This window comes from Anas platyrhynchos, chromosome 5 (assembly GCF_047663525.1).
Source record: "Anas platyrhynchos isolate ZD024472 breed Pekin duck chromosome 5, IASCAAS_PekinDuck_T2T, whole genome shotgun sequence".
NCBI lineage: Eukaryota > Metazoa > Chordata > Aves > Anseriformes > Anatidae > Anas > Anas platyrhynchos.
Window position 1 is genome coordinate 53,968,907 of NC_092591.1, and position 18,698 is coordinate 53,987,604.

Here is an 18,698-nt window from a genome sequence, read left to right on the forward strand (position 1 = left end):
CGGGGTTCGGAGGGTGTGATGGACGTGGGGAGCAGCCAGTGAGAAGGCAAGGAGAGGCGGGGGCGCGCTGTGATTGGTGGCGGGGAGAGTATTTAAAGCGGGGAGGGAGTAAGGGGCGTGAGGGTGAGGGTGAGTCTCGAGGCTGTGAGGTGGGGGCTGCAGCTGCCCTCACAGGTCCTGGGGGCAGCCTCCTGTGGGGGACCCTCAGCACCTTTCCCTTATTTTATTCTCCCTTGGGAGGTCCTCACCTCCTCTCCTAGGTCTAAGCATCCCTGGGGAGCTCTCCCCTGCCTCAGGGAGGCGGCGTTGCCCCCCTCACCTCCCCTCCTGTGTTTCAGGGCAGCCATGGCGGAGGGTCCCTGGCGCCTGCTGGAGGTGTGCGAGCAGAGGTTCTCCCAGTTCCTCCACAGCGCCCAGCACAAGCACCTGGCCTGGCTGCGGGAGGTGGAGGAGCAGGGCAGGAGGCTGCTGGAGAGGTAGGGGTGGCTCTGGGACACCCCTTGGGTCACCCATAATATGGGAGCACTGGGGACCAACCTCTGTTTTCTGCATTCCTCTCCTCAACAGCAACTTCCAAGCTGAGCCTGGGTTAATGCCCAAGAAGCCGTCCCAGCGGAGACGCCTGAGGAAGCGGCAGTCCTCGTCCCTGAGAGAGGAGAGCGAGCTGACCAGGAGGAGGTGGGTGAGGCGCCTTGTGCTGGGGCTGCAGGGAGAAATAAGAATTTAACCATTTAAATGTGTACACAGGTGAAGTAGCCACTCTTTTCTTGAGTCAGCAAACACTGATTTCAAAAGGGTACATCAAAACTATTCAATGCTGATCCTTGTGAAAGTTTAGAATGCAGTTGGTTATTGTCCTTCACGTTCATCATAACTTCTGTTGGTTGGAAACCAAAATATTCTCTTTTGTTTGTTTGAATTTTCTTTTTGTTTGCTTTATTATTTTTTTCAGCACATATTAAACCTGATGTTGCTCCTGGTGTTTGCTCACCTGAGAATGCAGCTTGCCACCAGTAACATGCAAAAGCATCGTGTCTGTTGTCACAGCTTAAGCGAACAGGCAGAAAGGCTCAAAGGGATTAGGAGCAAAGCTGAAGTGCAAGTGCCAAGTGACTTGCTTATAAACACTCATTCCGGAGGCCTCTAAAACTAGCCCTAATTAGATAAAAATGTTAAAACTATGAGGGGAAGTGTCTGCATCTTGTGACCATGAAGGTTTTTTGTGGGCTGTCTTTTTAGCAAAAGAAGGCAGGAGCAACACCGGTAATGTCAAGCAGCCAAACTTTCTTGCTTCTTTCCCTCTTCTCTATCAGTCACAGATTCACCTGAAGGCAAGCTAGGACTTCTTACATAGAAGACCTGCTTATTTTGGGAAGGTTTATAGGGGAACTCTTGACAACAGTTGCTTACAGATGGATGCTGGGGCATGATGGCATTGGGCATGATGCTACTTAAATTCCTTGGTGCTGTATCTTCATGGTAGCTGACAGCATCCACTCTAACCCTAAGATGAGTGGCAAGGTGGTTGCAAGAACCTTTCCTTTGGAGAAACATTTGTTAAGATCTAAGGGTAGATGTGCAGGTAATTGCTGTAGTGTGACCCAAACCTAGGAACTGAGCACAGGGTAATAAGCAGTGGTTTTTACCTTATATTTTGATAACCGTGGTGAAAAAGAACACAGAAGTTGGACAGGAAGTTAGAACTGAAAGACTGTCAAACTAGAAATGGAGGATGGAGAGAACAGCAAGAATAGTAAGGAAGCGTGGGAAGCTGGTGAGCGTGTGAGTGGTGAGGGAGGGCAGGGGAAGAAAATGCTGTGGATCTAAACAGGGAGAGCTCGGAGGACATACTGCTAGCTTTCAGGTAGCAGCTGCATGGCAGCTTGGCTGCTCCCGTAAAGGAGATGAATCTTGTGCATTTGTCTTCATTTAAATTTAGTTTTGAGAAAGAGCATGCTGATGTGACAAAAAGGCTGGAAGGTTAGGTGGTCATTTGTCAAGGGGAAGTCCATGCTGAAGCCTAGCACATCTGTCCTGCAGGGTTGGGCTATTGCTGTTTCCCTTGCCCTGTTTTTCCTCAGTATGTATTTTAGAACTGATCTCTTAGCATATTGTTACAGATTTCCCAATGAATAGTTCATTTTTGCTAACTCGAGCAAAAAGTCTGCCTTCTTGCTAGGGGTCAGAATGAGAAATGAAGAGAATAAACCTGGAAGGAGGGCAGATGGTATTGACTTGATTACTGGCAGTAAGACAAATAGCTGCTGGTAGTCTTTCCCCAGGGATTGTAAGCCATCACCCACTTAAGTGGTTTATGGGGCAGTGGGTTTTCTTAGCTGTGTTTCAGCTGCTGTGCATTTCCACACTGATTCTCTTTTGTCTTTGTTTCCAATCCCCACCCTTGAGCTACTTCCAGGTCACTTTGGTGATGGAGGCTTCATTTCTGTGGAGTGCTGAGGTTGTTTTTGGGCTTTGTCCAGTTCATCTCCTTGACTTGCTGATAAAGTATAAGGCTCCATCCTCTTGTGTCAAATTAGCTGATGCAGAGGAGAGGATTTCAGTGTTGAATTTCACTGGGGACCTTCCCCAAGCCTCTGTGGAGTTGGTGGGGATTAACTCTAGCAGTGGAGCTAGAGACACTCCCTGAACCTGGCATTTTTCACTCTGCAGAGTGAAACTTTCATTTTTCACTTGCTGCAGAGTGACAACATTAAGGAAAAAAGTAATCTTGAGGGCAGTGAAGAGCAATAAGGAGTAATTCCTAAATTATTCCAACAAGTTCTGCCAAAACACATGTGAGAGCTTCCAAGGTTCAGCTCTGGTGTTTGGCCAGTGATAAAAGGTGGGTTGTAAGAGGGAATGGGTGGAGGGAAGCATCCTGTAGGTATGCTTCAAATATTCTCTGCTGCTTGTTCTGAGATCATTTGGGAGCAGGAGACCTGTGTCGCTTCACTGCAGATTGTTTTTTATCTCAGGTTGTCCAGAAGGAGAAGCAGTATCAAACTAGCATCTTCCAGGCCGGCTTCCCAAAGATGCCACAGCAAAGAGCAGCCCCAGAACCCCAGCGGGCAGGAAGAAGAGGTCTCTGCACCAGACTGTGCGACAAAGCCTCAGCTCAGTGTTGAAACTGAGCTTCCAGCACCCTCTGGGAAACAGCCTGCAGAAACACAAGGTCCTGTGGCAAAAGAGGATTGTGATGACGGTCCTCAGGCTGAGCTATCCCCAAAGGGAGCTGGTGCTGATGGTGGTGGTGCAGCTTTTAAAATTCTCACCAGGGAGCAAGTGCCCGAGGGGGATGCAGCTACTGAGCAGCCTGATGCGTCCGCTGTCACTGTGCTCCCTGGTGAGCAGACAGCAAGGGAGGGTGAAGAGGCCCCCCAGAGAAGATCAAGTACCCCCACAACAGAGGCTGCTAGAAAAAGAGATTCTGCCATGCTCCAAGGAGACTTGTCTCCTCCAGATATCGAAAAGGTGCTTTTCCAGGACCCCAACAACAAGAAGACTACAACAAAATCCAAAACACGCCGCTGCTCTGGACGCCAAAGCTTTGTGGGTGGCCTCCACAAGAACCGTAGGACTTCCTTGTCAGAAAAATATTCCCTGGCCAGCAGAAGAGAGAACATGATTCAGAAGTCCATCAGCAGGGCCATCTCAAAGAAGGCAGCAGCAGCACGAGAATCATCCTCTGCCTCCAGCAGAGTGAGCTGTAAGTTTCTTTCTGTTACCGAGCATGTTCATTTTGCTAAATCAGCTTCTCAGCTTTGCAGTAAGTAGCTGTGGAGTTGCTCATCCACGTTAACTCCAGCTCCTCCTAGTCTCCTCAGCAATCAGTTTTGTGGCTTTCATCACTTAGAGTGCAAGCTCCAGCTCCTCATCGCTGTGTCTCAGGCTTTGCTGCATGCTTTGCCACAGCAGATGAAGAGTGTCTGCTGAGGTGCAGGGACTGGAGGCTAGGTTGCAGATGGGTTTTTAAAAGTGGAATGGAAAATGCAGCCTGCCTGCTGCTAGCTATGGCTTGGCTGCTCAGTGGGTTGATCAGATGAGGATATTGCATTCCCTGGGGAGGGGCTTTAACTTGAGTATCTTCTGCCAGCTCCTCAAAAAGTCCCCAGGAACTATGTGTCTCTGCTTCCTGAACTTTGGCTGAAGTTGGCAGAGGATCTTGAATGCTTTTTGGGTGAAGATAGCATAGATGAATAGAGAACTAAATAGCACAGTCATCCGAGGAAACAAGATCCAGAAATCCAGACTGCTCCAGGTAGCACTGAACTCCTCATGTCCCTTGTTTTTGCTGTTCCTGGGAAGGCTTTCAAATTAGAGCTTTTTAAAATCATCGCTTCTGAAGTCAGACTAGCTTCTAATAAAGCACTAATGCCTTTTGGTATTTAGTTTTGTCAGCTTTGAGTCACGCCGTATCTAGGCATTTGTTAAAAACACTTACATCCAAGAGGTGTTGTGGGGGGGGGAACGGAGTCGGTGAAAATTCACCAAATCTCCGCATAAAACCGCAGGGAGGCAGAAGCTGAAATCTATTGATGGGGAAATGCTATCGCAGTGACACAGGCGTGAGCATGTTTGTGCAGCTGGAGCAGCCTGCAGCCAGGAGGATCTGCTGCTTCGGTTCCCTGCCTCCCCAGCCTACCTCAGCTCCTCAGTGACACTCGAGGGAGGTGGTGGTGGTGCTGGTGTGGAAAGCTGAGATGAGCAATCAGCATGTTCCCTGGGAGAAGCCTGTACAGAGACCAGAGCTCTACCACGCACGCACTGCCACTGTTGAGAAGCCTCAGACTGAAATCCCGGAGCTGGTTTGTCTTATGCTGGCTTCTGCTTTTCTCCATCAGGTCACAGCTCCTTGGAGGTTTTTGTGGAAGGAGATGGGACCAGCGATGTGAGGTGAGCATGGCACGTGAAGCAGGCAGGAAGAAAACACAAAGCACACAAGGAAGCTATACAAGTTGCTTCCCTACTACAGATGACTATTTTAGGTGGTGGTGTCACTTGGGCTCTGATATTCTGATGTTTGTGCTGTTCAGATGCAGCCCCTCCTTTTCAGAAGCCTCATCAGGGTACAGTGAGGCTGATGGCTGTGTGAGTGCAGGATCTGTCCCTGTGCCACAAGCCCTGAGAGCCTGCTAGCAGTTGCTCTGCCTGGTGTTGGCTGCCATCACCTGAATCATGTCCTGGATTTCTGGCTGTAACCTGCCTCTGGGTGCCTGGTGGTGCTGGAGGTTACTCTGCCTGTCTGACAGGTGAACAGGTAGCACTTGGTCTTCAAAAGGTTCACAGCACTTCCTTTTGACCTGCAGTGTGGAAGTTCTGCAGACAAAGGGGAGGACAAAGTTCATTATGTTCATCAGAATTCACTTCACATCAGAAGAATTGACATCTCTGTCACTGTGTGGCCTGGCTCAAACAGGCTTGTGCCTCTGTCTGGATGTACTTAAATTTATTGTACTTTCTGTGGTCCTGTAGGCTAGGTTTGTATTTTTATTGCCTGTAACTCACGCTTCTGAATGCTGTCCTGGTAGAGATGCCCCAAGAACAAAGTAGCATTTCTTTTATTTCACAGGGAATTGACAAAATTAAAATGGACTTTCTTTTTACAGATCTGGACCAGAACTGAACTCCCAAAATGACCAGGTGAGTCCTAAGGAACGAACTATCTTCCAACTGCTCACCAAAAGAAGCATTATGAATGGAAGCAGGGAATGTGGCTGAGGTGTTATTCACACAACTTCAAGCTCAGCAAAGGAGCTGCTGAGGTGGACACCATGGCCATTCAGACGCCTAGGCAACTGGTTACACCTATTGGCTCACTGGCTCCTGGGAGATAGAGACCTTTTGACCCTTGATAACTCTAGGATGGAGTTTTCAGAGCTGTTTGGGCAGGTTCCGAAAAGTCAGCAAGCTTTTGCCTGTCATCTGGGTGTGGTAATTGTGTGTATTCTTAGCTTGTCTCTGTTGCCTGGCTGCTTTGAGCTACAGAAGTCAGAAGGGCGGTTCAACTTACTACACTTTACCAGTAAAGTTGTGTATGCTACCAGCTTGTGTAATTCTGCAGTGCTAGTAAGATAAAGAAACCCATCCCATCCTCTGAGCTGGCGAAAGCACCTTGTATGATCGTGCTGTGAACCAGCTTGTGTGAAAACTGGCCCAGCAGAGAGGGGCTGCCTGCCTCAGAGCAGTTCACTGGTGCCACTGGGAAGCAGCAGCAGTGGAAATGCTGCTGTGGTTGTTGGTGGTGGAGCTGGTAGTGGCTTAACAGGTAGGGGAAAGCCTGTCCTGGGTGCTGTGCTTCAGTGACTTCTGTGGTTTATCCGTGTGTGAATGTACCATGATGGCATTTGAAGTGCACAGGGATACCATAACCTGAGATGCTTTAAAGGGATTTATCTCTCTAGAATATCTAGAATTTGAAGGACAAAAGCATCAGTGCAGACCAGATATTTGTAGCTTGAAATGTCTCTCCAAAGTGTATAGAAGCTGCCTCCTGAGGCACTTGGATTAGACTTCATCATCCAGGTTCAATGAAGTGTCCTGCTCTGGATGAGAAATACTGGGTAACTGCTGTTTCTCCTGCAGAGGGTGGTGTTCCTTGAGCATATCCCCATCATTGCAGTGAGTTAGCAGGTGTATGTGCAGCACAGCTCCAGTTGAGAGAAAGAGCCCCTGTGGGCTAGCAGTAGGGTCCTTTGGAGGAACTATGCTGAGATTAACATTTGTTACCTTCTCGTATAGGTTCCTGAAAACTTACTCACTTCAAGCAAAGATGGAAAAGCTGCCAGCCCTCCTGCACAGTGCTCATCTCCTGAACAGCAGACAGGGAATAAAGAAGGTAATGTTGAGTTATTCTTGAAAGAATGCTCGTGGGCTTGGTGTCTCCCAGTGTTAAAGGGCCTCAACATCCCTTTCCCTCTTTGGGTTGATGTTACATGAGGATATGTGTCACACTTACTTACTGTGCCTCAAAGCAAGGGGACATCCTGGCTTTTTGTTTGTCCCCTTGTGACAGCTGTAGGATCCCATAAGCAGCTCTAGCTGGAGTGGAAGTGAGGACCTGGAGTCCTTTTGGTGGGAAGGTTGTGCCTGTGCAGAAGCCTCTGTACAAGAGGCACACTTCATGATGTACATGTACAACACTGATATTTGAGGTAGAAACCCAGGCTTTTGTGGGTTGATAACATGCTGTGGGGCTCAGAGCACATGAGCTGCAGACAGGTAAGCCCTGCAGGATGCCTTGCACACGGTGCTGACTACAGATTTCTTCACAGGCAGCTGTGTAAATCCAAACAGTGAACCCCAGAACACGAACCAGGAACAAGCCCATGGTGCCAAGTCCCAGGGGAGTCCTTCATGCATCTGGTATGAGACACTTGCAAGGGGGAAGAGGAATGAACCAGTGGCATGGGAGGAGTTAGGCTTGGCATTTTAAGTAACTTGTTTAAAACCTTTGGGTGTTTTTCCTTCCCTGCCCTGCAGTGAAGTTTTGAAATCTCCTTTGACCATTTGCCTGTGGAAGTTCCTTGTGACTTGAGCCTTCTTTGCTTCCCAGGCCAGGCTTGGGTCCCAGACACATTAGTTCATGCACAGACCAGTGAAGATGACTAAAGATAGTGCTGTTATCTCACAGCTTAGATGTGACTCTGAGTGGTTCCTAAAGGGGTGGCCTGGGAGTAGTTTCAGAAGGCAACATGAGCAGGTGACCGACCTATTTATTTTTATCTTATGCAAGTGTCTGGAATGTCTGACTTGTTTCCTCACTGATTATATTATTGGTGTTTCATGTGAGATTTCAGCTGCTTTTAGCTTTTGTCCTCAGCCTGTCTGCCATCCACGTTTTGCTGGGGTGAATTTACTGTGGGTAGTGGGTGGGAAGGGGGAGTAGCAGTATCCTCTGTTCTCATGTGGTTAGTTAATGATGTCTCAGGAGCTGCAGCCTTCCTTGGAACTGCTGCTGGGCTGGGTCACAACGTGAGGTGGCCCCCTTGTTTCCTCCTTGGAATTAGGGGGTGCACATGAAGGCATTTCTGACTTAGGTAAATCTGTGAGCATCCAAGGTATTTATGAAGCAAATAAAACTCCTCCAGTGAGGTGACTGGACTGGCTAGTTGGAAACACGTGAATTACACCCATCTTGTGGTGTTAATACCAGCAGTGACAGATACCTTGCTTGCTGGGGATCAGAGTATTGAACGAGAGTGGGAGTGATGTTGTGTATTTATGGTCAGGAACTTGTATATTCCCCTTCCAAGCTGCTGTGTGTCCCCTGTCCTCGTTTCTGGTGCTCCTCCTGCTCCAGGGCTGGCTGGCTTCCGAGGAGGCCCGGTTCCTCTGGTGGCAGCGAGCAGGCAGAGGGAGCTGTGTAACAGCAAGTCAACTCTGATAAGACTAAGGAAGCGTGATGGTCAGCTAATGCTCTTCCTGGTGCCAACAGGACACGGAGCTGTAAACAAAGAATGGGCATTGTACGGAATGGGCAGCAGCCAGGAGGTCGTGCCCCTCTGGAAGACAAGCACATCAATTCTACCAACCAGGCTCTACATTCTGCCTCTCCAGCTAGTAAGGTGAGTGGGTCCCACTGTCTGCTTTGCCTCCCTTTCCCTGGCAAGTACTTACTTCCCTCTGTCTTTCCCTCTTAGGTCGTCAGACCACTGAAAAACTTCCTGCAGGCAGTGCAGAGAAGCCAGCTACTCGCAAGCCCTGGGCCTACAGGACGTGGGAGTGTGATAAAGAACTTGATCAAACACAACACTCCCACCCGACCTGATCCGAAGGTGTGTCAGAGTCCCACCTCCCCTCACGGGGTGAAGGACAGGATCACGTATAGGGAAGTGGCAGGACAACTGTTTGCTTAGAAAAGCATGAATGTATTCCTTGTTTCGTTGGCTCCCATGGGCCAATGTAGGTCCTAACAAACAAGTTGTCCTCGTGATTCTACCATTTTCCCAGGGGAAGGGGAAATGGTCTTGCCTAGATAGCATCACCTGTCCACAAACACTGTTATCAGCCTGGGGATTTTAGCACTAATTCTCAAACTGTCCTCACATACAGAGAATTTTCAGCTGCTCTGTCTATGCTTAGCAAAAACACCTTATATTCTAGGATGGTGGGGAAAATGGGAAGCTTTTCTCTTTGCAATGGGGCTCTGCCCTTGTGTATTGCATAGTTGACTGCTGTAGGGCTGAGAGATGAGCAGTGTTGGGTCAGGCAGTGTGTTCCTACCACCTTACTGACAAGGAACTGCAGCTGGGAATAGGGTTAGTGTGCAGTGGGGTTCTAGTGCTTCATCCAAATGCTTCATAATTTGTCTCCTTTTTTTACAGGGAGACTTTGTTGTAAGTAACAACACCTTCAACTGTGGGGCTGGAGGACTGTAAGGGCTGTGCTTCTTGCCTCACAAGCACTGACAGCTCTTTCCCCTCACACTGGCATCCACACAGCTCTCCTGTTCTCTGTCCAAAACTGTAAACTGGCCGTGCCAGGATCTCTGTAGGTGCCTTCTGCTGGGGAAGGGAACTGCTAAGAAATCTTTTGGCCTCTAAGCATGACTACTTGTGTTCTGCATCTTCCTGATTCTCCCAGCTGCTGGTGTAGGTAGCCCTGTCCCAGGCCAGCGGTGTTTGCTGCAGGTGGCCACCCACAGTAGCAGCGTGCCAGGTAACTTTCTTGCCTGAACACACTGTACAGATGAAGGACTGAAGTGTTTCTATCCCACCCCAATGACTCTTCTGCTCTAGGAAGATGGTGCACCTGAATAAGTGCTGCATTGTTTCTTCCCTACTACTCACTTCCCATCCCTGTGTGTGGGTGAATATGACTCTGACAGTGACTTCTTTGTTTAGCAGGCTGCCTAGCCTCTAGCTGCCTGTGCACAAGCAGCCTGAGGGCAGAAACAGGTCCCAGCAATTATTACAGTCTGAAATCATCTCCTTTTCAGAAGAAGGAGCGACAGAGACTGGAAAGCCTGAGGAAGAAGCAGGAGGCTGAGGAACAAAGGAGAAAGAAAGTGGAGGAGGAAAAGAGACGGCGGCAGGCAGAAATGAAGCAGTGAGTTGGATCCCTTACCTGCTTCTTCCCAGGCTCAGCACAGAATTGCCTTGAAGGCTTTTTCTGTGAGGCAGACAGCACTGCTGTACTGTGCTTTGTCTTTCCCACTTGGAAGGGACACTTAGCATGTCCCTGTGCACCCTGCGCAGTGCTGCTCATGGCTCACTGCAGTAGAAACTGGATCGGTGCAAAGCACATGCTCATTTCTGGTGGACCGAATGCAGATATGCATTGAGGTTAAACTCAACCAAAGCAAAATAACTCTTTGCATGATCTGTGGCAGGCTGCTGTGCCAGAAAATGAGCCACAAGTCCTTGTCCCTGTTGTCCTCTGTGTTAGAGGACAAAACCAAGCTAACAGGCCCCTCTTGCACACCCTCTCCAGAAAGAGGGAAGAGCGTCTGAGGAAGGCACTTCAGGCTCGAGAGCGGGTGGAGCAACTGGAAGAAGAGAAGAAGAAGCGAATGCAGCAGAAGACTTTACAGAATGATGAGAAGGTAAGAAGCCTGGCCAAGCTTTGGGCCCCTCCAAACAATGGTGTTATGTTAGGGAGTTGTGAGATGGAGCGGGTGCAGACAGGCCACTGGCACGATGTGTGCAAGCACTGGGTTGGTGCTGATGGTGACTAATCAGGTGGTGGGTAAGTCTGCATCTAAAATAGACTTTGAAATTCTCTGTCTAACAAGGGGAGGGCTTTGTTCTCCATACCTCTGTAGTGATTCTAACCGTTCCTGTTCTGACATGCAGCATTTACGGTGCTCTGCATTCAAGGAATGTGGTAGCATCCCTTGACTGTCTTGTGAAAAGGCCCTGCAGGTGAGACTGTTACTGGGCTTACAGTGCACTCGGTTGTTTGCACAGTGTTGCAGACAGCAAAGCCATGGTGGCTGTACGGGGCTACAGAACCATAGCAGGAAAAAGAATAGCTCACCAAGTGAGCAAGGAACGCTTGTGACTAGCAGATGTGGTGGCTGTGTGTTTGTAGAGTCCCTGCTTTTAAAGCTTTGCTCTTAACCTTTTTTTTGAGGACCTGTAGAAGTTGAGTGTGCCAGGATCAGCCGTTGATGGCTGTGTGCATGTGGTGCTGCTGCTTCTGTACAGCAGTGCAGGTTCTGCAGGGCTGAGGGATGCTGTGCCTGGCTGACCTGGGTAGAGCTCCAGGGAAAGGGGATGGTTGAGTGGACCAGCCTTTTGGGGGGTGGGCTAAGGTGAGCTTTGGAAGAGTCAGCCATGGAAGAAGAGGAATTGTGCTCCTTTCAGCCTTTCCCAAAACCTGAGCAGCCAAAATTACTTGTAGCCCTGACTAGTCTCCTGCTGTGCACGTGCCAGTGCTCTTATTGGGATCGACAGCTCAGGTAAAGGAACAGTGTCTGGGGCTCAGTCAGCTCTCAGATCCCAAATTTGCAGTTCAGTTGCCAGCAGCACTGCAGGCAAAACATAAACCAGAACCTTGTTCTGCAGAGAATCTCACACAGGATGAAAGTATGTATTTTGGAGTTGGGTAACTGTCTGTTCTTTTTTTCCAGACTCTCCAGGTGGTGGGTGTCTCTTCACATGACCTGTAGTAAGTGTTGGACTTGGTGCACAAGGTTGGTGCTAACTTCAGGGCACATTTGCCTCTTGCTGGATGCTGGGTTCTCAGTCTCTAAGTCTCAGACCTGAAGTATCAGACTTAGAGGCTCTCCTCATCCTCCGTTTGGGAAAGGCTGTGGTGTGCATCCTCAGGGCAGTGGAGCAGACACATGTCTTTCTCAGGTGCGCCTCTCACAAGTGCGGGAAGAGAGAGTGTCAGAGGAATGGAGCAAGAAAAAACTGTTAAAGAAACCTGGAGAAACTGAGGCACGGAAACAGAAAACGCTGAAGGTGGTAAGAGCAACTTCAGGTTCCTTCTGTGTGTAGAAAAGGAAAGGAGTAGCAGGGAACCTGTGTGTTGGTCTGCCTGGTGGAACAGGGAGAAATTACTGCCAGGATCTGCAGAGATTTGGGGAAACAGAAGCATCTGTGCTGCAAGACTTCTGTCTAGACAGTTGATGTTGAGTTTGAGTGTGAGGGAAGTTGTGGAGACAGAAGGGAAATACTGTTCAACAGGTGGGCAGGCTGTGGAAGGTAAGAATGGGATATAATGAGAATGGGTTGTCTCAAAGCAGTCATTTCATATCCTACAATCTTTCCCTGTGTGAGTTGGAGGGTTACAAGGGTTCTTTTTATTCAGGAGGAAGATGAATTTGAGCAGCATGAACTACTGCAGAAAAGGAGAGAAGATAGAGTGAAAGAAAAAGGAAAGAAAGCTTTGGAACTGAGAAGTCCTGTAGAGCAGCGACAGGTGGAGCAAGTAAAGGAGAGGTATTATCCTGTTTCTATTCTGGAGAAGGGGACTTAGCAACAGGCATGGTGAAGCAGTAAATATAAACAGTATTGCTGGAACTGGGAGGCTGATGTGAGTCAGCCATGTGATGCCATGTCCCAAAGGTATGGGGTGCTAAAGCAGAATGCTTTAAAGAATGCTAGCAGGGAGGGATGGAACATGCTTCCTTGTATAACTAAACTGTGGCTTTGTTCCCCAGGGTTCTCAAACAGCAGGGAGGAGAGAAGTCCCCACAACCTCAGCTGGAGCCAGTGGTGTTTACTGAAAAATGCATAAAGGTGGGGAGTTAGAGGTCTTGTGACAAATTCTGTTGTAAAGCAGTAAGGCCTGGAATAAGCAGACTTTTAAAGATCAGGCTTGCTTTCCAAGTCCTGTGTTACTACTAGAAGTCTTTTAATTGGTTACAACTTTATTTAGAGGAAACAGATATAGTAAAACTGAGTCAGGCATCATATTCTTCTAAATACTTTGTTTGTACAAGAATAAGTTAGTTCTGCTACAAGGTCACTTTCTGGTCAACAGATGAGCATTCCCAGCCTCCTAACATTACTATTGCAGAAGATTTATGACCTACAACCACACTATGAGGAGCATCTCCAAATTATGTTCACTGATATTTAAATGAGCGTGGAAATTAGTAAGAGATGCTTTAAAAATATACATATTCCTTTCCTCTATTTAGAGATTGATCTCCATAACAAGCTTCAGGTATCATATAGCTTCATATAACTTCACTTGCACAAAGAATATCATGGCTTAGTCTGCTTGTCTCAAAATATCACAGTAACATTTTCTTTCCACTCTTAAGTTAATGTCACTTTCTTCTGCCTTGTTCATTGGTTAAAAAAGTACCAAATGCTGCTACTCCTAAGGATAAATTCTTCCTTTCCTTTTTGCTCTTGCTGCTCTTATTCACTAGGCTAATGACTTCTAAACTTGTATTTTTTCCTATATAATTTTAATGAAGGTCTGAATTATTTATGTATAACCAGCAACTGGGCTGGAGTGAAACACAGCAAAACTCCTCCAGAAAGGGAGAAGCTGAATTTAATTCGGAGTGGCTACAGTTTCTGCCTTTGTTAGCTATGTGTTGTTCTTCCCTGCTAAGGAGAGTGGCAGGAGAAGCTTCTGGATAAAGTGCTTTGGGCTGAAAAAGAGGTTTAGCAGTGAAAAGCTTTCCCCTTCGTTAGGCCAAAGAGAGCCCAAAAGAGCTGTACCAGCTGCTTGGGCAGGAGGAGAGAGTCTGGCAACCAGAATCCATTTCAATGACTCCTGATACCTGGGTGAGCATGGTAAAGGTGATAAAGGTGAGTGTGGGCTCTAGAGACATTGCTGATCTTGAATACAAGATTTTTTTTTATCTCACTGACCAAAGCCAGCTCTCAGTTCATCTGCATGATTTTTGATTCTTTTTTGTCCCTGCAGAAGAACACAGGGACAGAGGATTTTATCAAGGGCCCCAGAAAATATGGCTAAATTCCAGAGATAGTCTGGTTGTTTTGTTTCAGTGAATGAAGAATGACTGAATTCTTACGTCTTAACAGGAAGAAGATCAGGAGGAGCCCTGGCAGCAGCTGGCAGAGGAGAAAAAAATCAAGCAAGCAGAATCATCCTCTGCTGCCTCCAACACGTGTCTGAGCAAAACCGTAAAGGTGAGCCTAGGTTCTACTGGAGCCCTTGAAATGGGTCTATTTTGTCTAATTGACTCCAGTGGTTTGGAATCAGCCTGCAAGTTTATTATTCAGCAGTGGTGAAGCAGTGAGGTGAAGGGAGATGAGGAGGTGAAATCATTTAATGTAGATTGTAGGGGGTTAACTGGAGTTCGTGCAGAGTGAGGACCAGGAAGCCTTTCTTCTCTGGTGCTTGGCCAAGAGCTCCGCACAGGAGAACCTGAAGGAAAAGCAAATCTTACCTTTGAACAGCTGTTGGGAATGACCACATGATGGCAGCACATCATGAGGTGTCAGTTCAGTGTGCAGAGCATTTAGCTGCACTGTAGCAAAACACATTCAGACCTGCCTGTAAAGTCTTGCTGTCATCTGTTTAAATGTCCAGTAGTTTGAATTGGAGCTGCTTAGACCTAAAATCTGTAATGGTGCAGAGAGCAGTGCTCAAAGAGCCAAACAGCACTGAGTACAGCCTCTCCCAGTAAACTCCCCTTCCTAGGCTTTATTGTCCTCTGTCTGACCAGTACCTCTTCATCTTGCTGGACTTCTTTCTTCTGTGACTAATTTGAGAGCTTTAAAGAATAGAAACTACATGTAGATCTACCGTGAATGGGTTTGAGTGGTAGGCCCATGTGTACAAAAGCCAAGTACTTGAACGTATGTGGTATGTTCTCCTGGGGCTTTTCTACAAAAACAGGGGAGGAAAACTCCTAAAAAGAGCGATCAAATCAGAGTACAGTGATGCTTCTTGTATTTCTACAGATACATGTATACTTCTACATCCTCTTATTCTTGTGTTTTGTATTCAGTCCAAGTACCCTGCAGATCTAGGGCTCATAGAATCCCAGAGTGGTGAAGGTAGGAAGGGATGTCTGGAGGTTTTCTGGTCCAACTCCCCTGATCAAGCAGGGCCACCTGGAGCAGCTAGCCTGGGACTTTTTTCAGACAGCTTTTGAATCCCTCCAAGGAGGGAGACTGCCACCTCTCTGGACAGCCTGTTCAATACTCAGTCACCCTCGTAGCAAAGAAGTAATTCCTGATGTTCAGATGGAACCTTCTGGATTTTAGTTCATGCCCACTGGGCACCACTAGAGAGAGCCTGCTTCCATCTTCTTTGCATCCTCCCTTCAGGTATTTATATATGTGGATAAGACTGCCACTTCAAGCTTTCAAATGCTCTTGGCTTGAAGAGTCCTGTCTCTTTTGGCCATTCTTCAGGGGAGAAAGGTTCCATTCCATCTCCATGGCCCTCTTCTCCAGCCTGTCCAGGTCCCTTCTGGTCTCGTGTCATCTGCAAACTTGCTGAGGATGAGCTCTGACACATCTTTCACACCATTAATGAAGATCTTGAATAAGATTGGACCAAGCACTGACCCTGTGGGGCACACCACAGGTTACTGGCTTCCAGCTAGACTTTGTACCACTCACCCCCTTTCTCCTTGGTCTCTGTGACCTGGGCTGTCTGGAGGCCAAGCTTGCTGGTGAAAACTGAGGCAAAGAAGGCAGTCAGTACCTCAGCCTCTCATTGTCCTGTGTAACTAGGTACCCCATCCTGCTCAGCAATAGGCCCATGTTTTCCACAGCCTTCTCTTCATCACTGATGTGTTTAGAGGTGCCCTTCTTGTCCTGTACATCCTTGGCTGGATCCAATTTCATTTGGGTTTCAGTTTCCTGGATGCTCAGACAGTCTCTGCATTCCTCTCGGGTTACCTGTCCTTGCTTCTGCCCTCTGTACGCTTCCATCCTGTGTTTGTTTGGCCAGGAGTGCCTTGTTCAACCATGCAGGCCTCCTTGCATCGTTGCTTGATTTCCTTGTTAGGATGCACCAATCCTGAGCCTGGAGGAGGTGATCCTTGAATATTAACCAGCTTTCTTGGGCTCCTCTTCCCTCCAGGGCCTTGTGCTATGAGACTCTTCTAAGCAGACCCTTGGAGAGGCTGAAGCCCACTCTGCTGAAGTGCAGGGCTATCAGTTTGCTGTGTGCCCACCTTGCATTAGGATGCAGGCACTTCCGAGAGGTCCCCCAGCATGTTGAATTCTTAAAGTTTGGGGAGGATTTCTCAATGATGCCTTCTTGGTTCCTCTGTCGGTTCTGTGCTATATACAACTGTCAGGTCTCCTGGTCATCTTCTGTTCCTCAGTACAAAGCCAGGGGGTACCTCCAAGCTTTGACTTGTGCTGTTCCAGCCTGCAGCTTCAAAGTGAAATGGAGCCCTAGCTTTTTTTTCTGGCCAGGTACTGGGAGGCCCTACATCACAGCTTGGGGGCTGCAGGTTGAGCAAGCAGTTTGCATTCCCTGCTGCAGTATGCAGTCCTAGGCTCTAGCTTGGCTTCCAGCAAGATAAGGTTTCAAAACAGATCAGACAAAAGAGGGAGGGATGTGAGCACTTACGGATGTTACAGGAAATCTCTACCCAAGTTACCTGTAAGTAAGAATATTACAGATAATGTGTCAAAGGTTTCTCATACACAGTTGAGTAACCTTTATGGTCTCCTGTTACTTTGAACTAAGGATGAAAATGAATGTGAAGTCTGCTCTCTTTCTGGCTACCTTCCCTTTACTGTAAAATTCCTTGCCCAACATTGGGCATTACCAAGGTAACTTTTTAACTTTTGGCTTATGGCCAGTGTGAGGGTACGGCCTAGGTACCTTAATGCTATATTGCTATGGGGATCTCATCTGGGACCTTGGTGCAGTCTGTTGGCCTCCTTAATGCCAGAGCTTTGAGGTGCCTGCAGGGGGTCAGGCTGCACGGGTCTGGGTAGCCTGCCCTAGCAAAGCAACCTCTTCTGTGAGGCTGCAAGGTCTGCTTCCTGCCCTAGTAAGTGCTTTCTCTGTGCTTTCAGAAATCTATCTCCACATCCTGCTTAAAGCCCCCAAAGACCATGAAGATATTCAGGTCCCCCAAGGTAAGCGAAAATAACTACGGGATGGATCTGAACAGCGATGATTCCACAGATGATGAGAGTGCGCCTCGGAAGCCTGTCCCTGCCTGGGCTGACGGTAGGTGCCAAGTGTTGTTTGGGCTTTAATTCCTTCCTTGGGAAGCTGGAGCTTTCTGGACTTGCTCAGTGTCATCTCAACTTCCCTAAAGTGCGGTTCAGGAGTGTGTGAGACTGCAGTGCTGGCAGCTGCTGGCTGGGGGGGCAGCTGGATCTGTTTTCTTGCAAGTGCTGTTGTGTTGGAGTTAAACCAGAGTCCTGTGTGTGTGTTTGGATTTGGGGGGGGGGGCATGAAAGAATGGTGGGAGCTCACTGCTGATGGAGCAGCTAATCATCCTGAGGGTAAACCACAATGTGGTAGGTTTGGGATATTTTTAGTGTGGTGAAGAGTGACTTAAAACAAGTACTGTTGGCAACCTGAAGATGGGTTTGGAGTTCAGAGCTCTGCAATGAACAGGAAAGCTGTTAATCATACTGTATGGGTTGTAACAGGGTTTTTTTTTCAGGTATGAATGGAGAACAGTGACTATCCTGTTGGCCCTGATGGAAAGGATACCATAAGCAGAGCACTGAAAACCTGTTCATAAGTCTGCTTTTTTTTTTTTTTTTTAGGGTCTCAGCTTAATCAAGCTATTATCCACCAATACTATCACCCAGTGGATGTTGACGAGCTCTTTGGGTTAATTGCAAGCCCTAAGCTGGAGGACATTTTTGGCAAGAGCAAGCCTCGATACTTCAAACGAACAAGCTCAGCAGTTTGGCATTCCCCACCTGGGACCAAATTTGCTTGTGGCCCCACCTGCAACTTCAAGAACTGAGAAACATTTTCTTGAGTGGGATATATCAGGTTATGTGTTTTTAGCAGACGTAATGTTTACAATTTTAAACCCTTTTTTGTATAAAAATATTAAAGTTCTGTTGCATTAAATATTCTGTCAGTGCTTCTCTCTTTTCTCCCTCACTATGGGAGGACGGTGCTGCCTGTAGCTGGTGGCTGTAGCCAGTGTGTTCTGAGGTCTTTGAGGTTGATGGCTGTGGTTTGTGCACATACTCGGAGACATCCTGCTCTCTTACCCATTTCCTCAGCTTACTTGCAGAATCTTACCCAAGAAAGCTATGAAACTGCTGTAGGGAAGATCAAAAATTTTAAATCGACACAGGGCAATCAGGAGTTTTGTAACTCATTTGGTAAAATAATTATGTATTTAACAATGTTTCTATCAGCAGGTATCTTTTGACCCTGCATTCTTTGTCTTTTTTCCTTCTCAAGGAAAAATAGAGCCTCAGCGAAGTTCTTGGTGCTGTTTTTCTAGGAGGGGTGAGGGTACAGTCTTGCTTGGGCAGGAGGTAGACTTGTTTTGCAGCTCTCACTTGGAAAAGGGTAAGCAGCAAAATGATTTCCTCAGGACTGCATTTATAGCACCTGCTTGGTGCCCCCTGCCTGTGCGTGCCCTGGGCTGTGCTCGGTGGTGGCAGGCTGCCTGCAGTGCAGCCAGAGGCCCTGGGAAGTGGTTGCCTAGGGACTGCTGCAGTGTGCTGGGGCAGCTGCAGAGCATCCTGAGGTCCTGCAGTGCTGTACAGAGCCAGCTGTGGCTCCATGCTGTGATTTCAGCTGCCCCTACAGCCCCTGCAGGGCTTGTCCTCAGTTGTGTTCAAAAATCAGTTCAGGTAGTCTGA

The 18,698-nt window shown here is 47.8% G+C and overlaps 1 protein-coding gene across 3 annotated transcripts; it reads left to right on the forward strand.

Annotated features, from left to right (window-relative positions):
* The first annotated feature begins 103 nt into the window (after positions 1-103).
* Positions 104-17,949, forward strand: LOC101803441 (inner centromere protein A). 3 transcript variants are annotated; one of them, XM_013102415.4, is made up of 19 exons: positions 104-149; positions 339-476; positions 568-678; positions 2,976-3,706; positions 4,842-4,893; positions 5,607-5,640; positions 6,739-6,835; positions 7,272-7,362; positions 8,435-8,564; positions 8,640-8,774; positions 9,324-9,335; positions 9,938-10,047; positions 10,432-10,543; positions 11,802-11,912; positions 12,259-12,389; positions 12,611-12,689; positions 13,956-14,063; positions 16,926-17,082; positions 17,634-17,949. In XM_013102415.4, the coding sequence occupies exons 2-19, from the start codon at positions 346-348 to the stop codon at positions 17,837-17,839; spliced, it is 2,538 nt and encodes an 845-aa protein (XP_012957869.3). In that variant the 5' UTR covers positions 104-149; positions 339-345; the 3' UTR covers positions 17,840-17,949. The 3 variants fall into 3 exon arrangements, with proteins under 3 accessions (XP_012957869.3, XP_071895205.1, XP_071895206.1); XM_072039104.1 differs by lacking the exon at positions 104-149 and having other exon boundaries at positions 156-476; positions 11,802-11,909; XM_072039105.1 differs by lacking the exons at positions 104-149; positions 9,324-9,335 and having other exon boundaries at positions 156-476.
* Positions 17,950-18,698: the final 749 nt, after the last annotated feature.

Coding starts and splice junctions, on each gene's coding strand:
- LOC101803441 (XM_013102415.4), top strand. CDS start 346: ATGGCGGAGGGTCCCTGGCGCCTGCTGGAGGTGTGCGAGCAGAGGTTC. Junction 679..2,975: donor AGCGAGCTGACCAGGAGGAG/GTGGGTGAGGCG, acceptor TTTTTATCTCAG/GTTGTCCAGAAGGAGAAGCA. Junction 12,690..13,955: donor TTACTGAAAAATGCATAAAG/GTGGGGAGTTAG, acceptor ACGTCTTAACAG/GAAGAAGATCAGGAGGAGCC.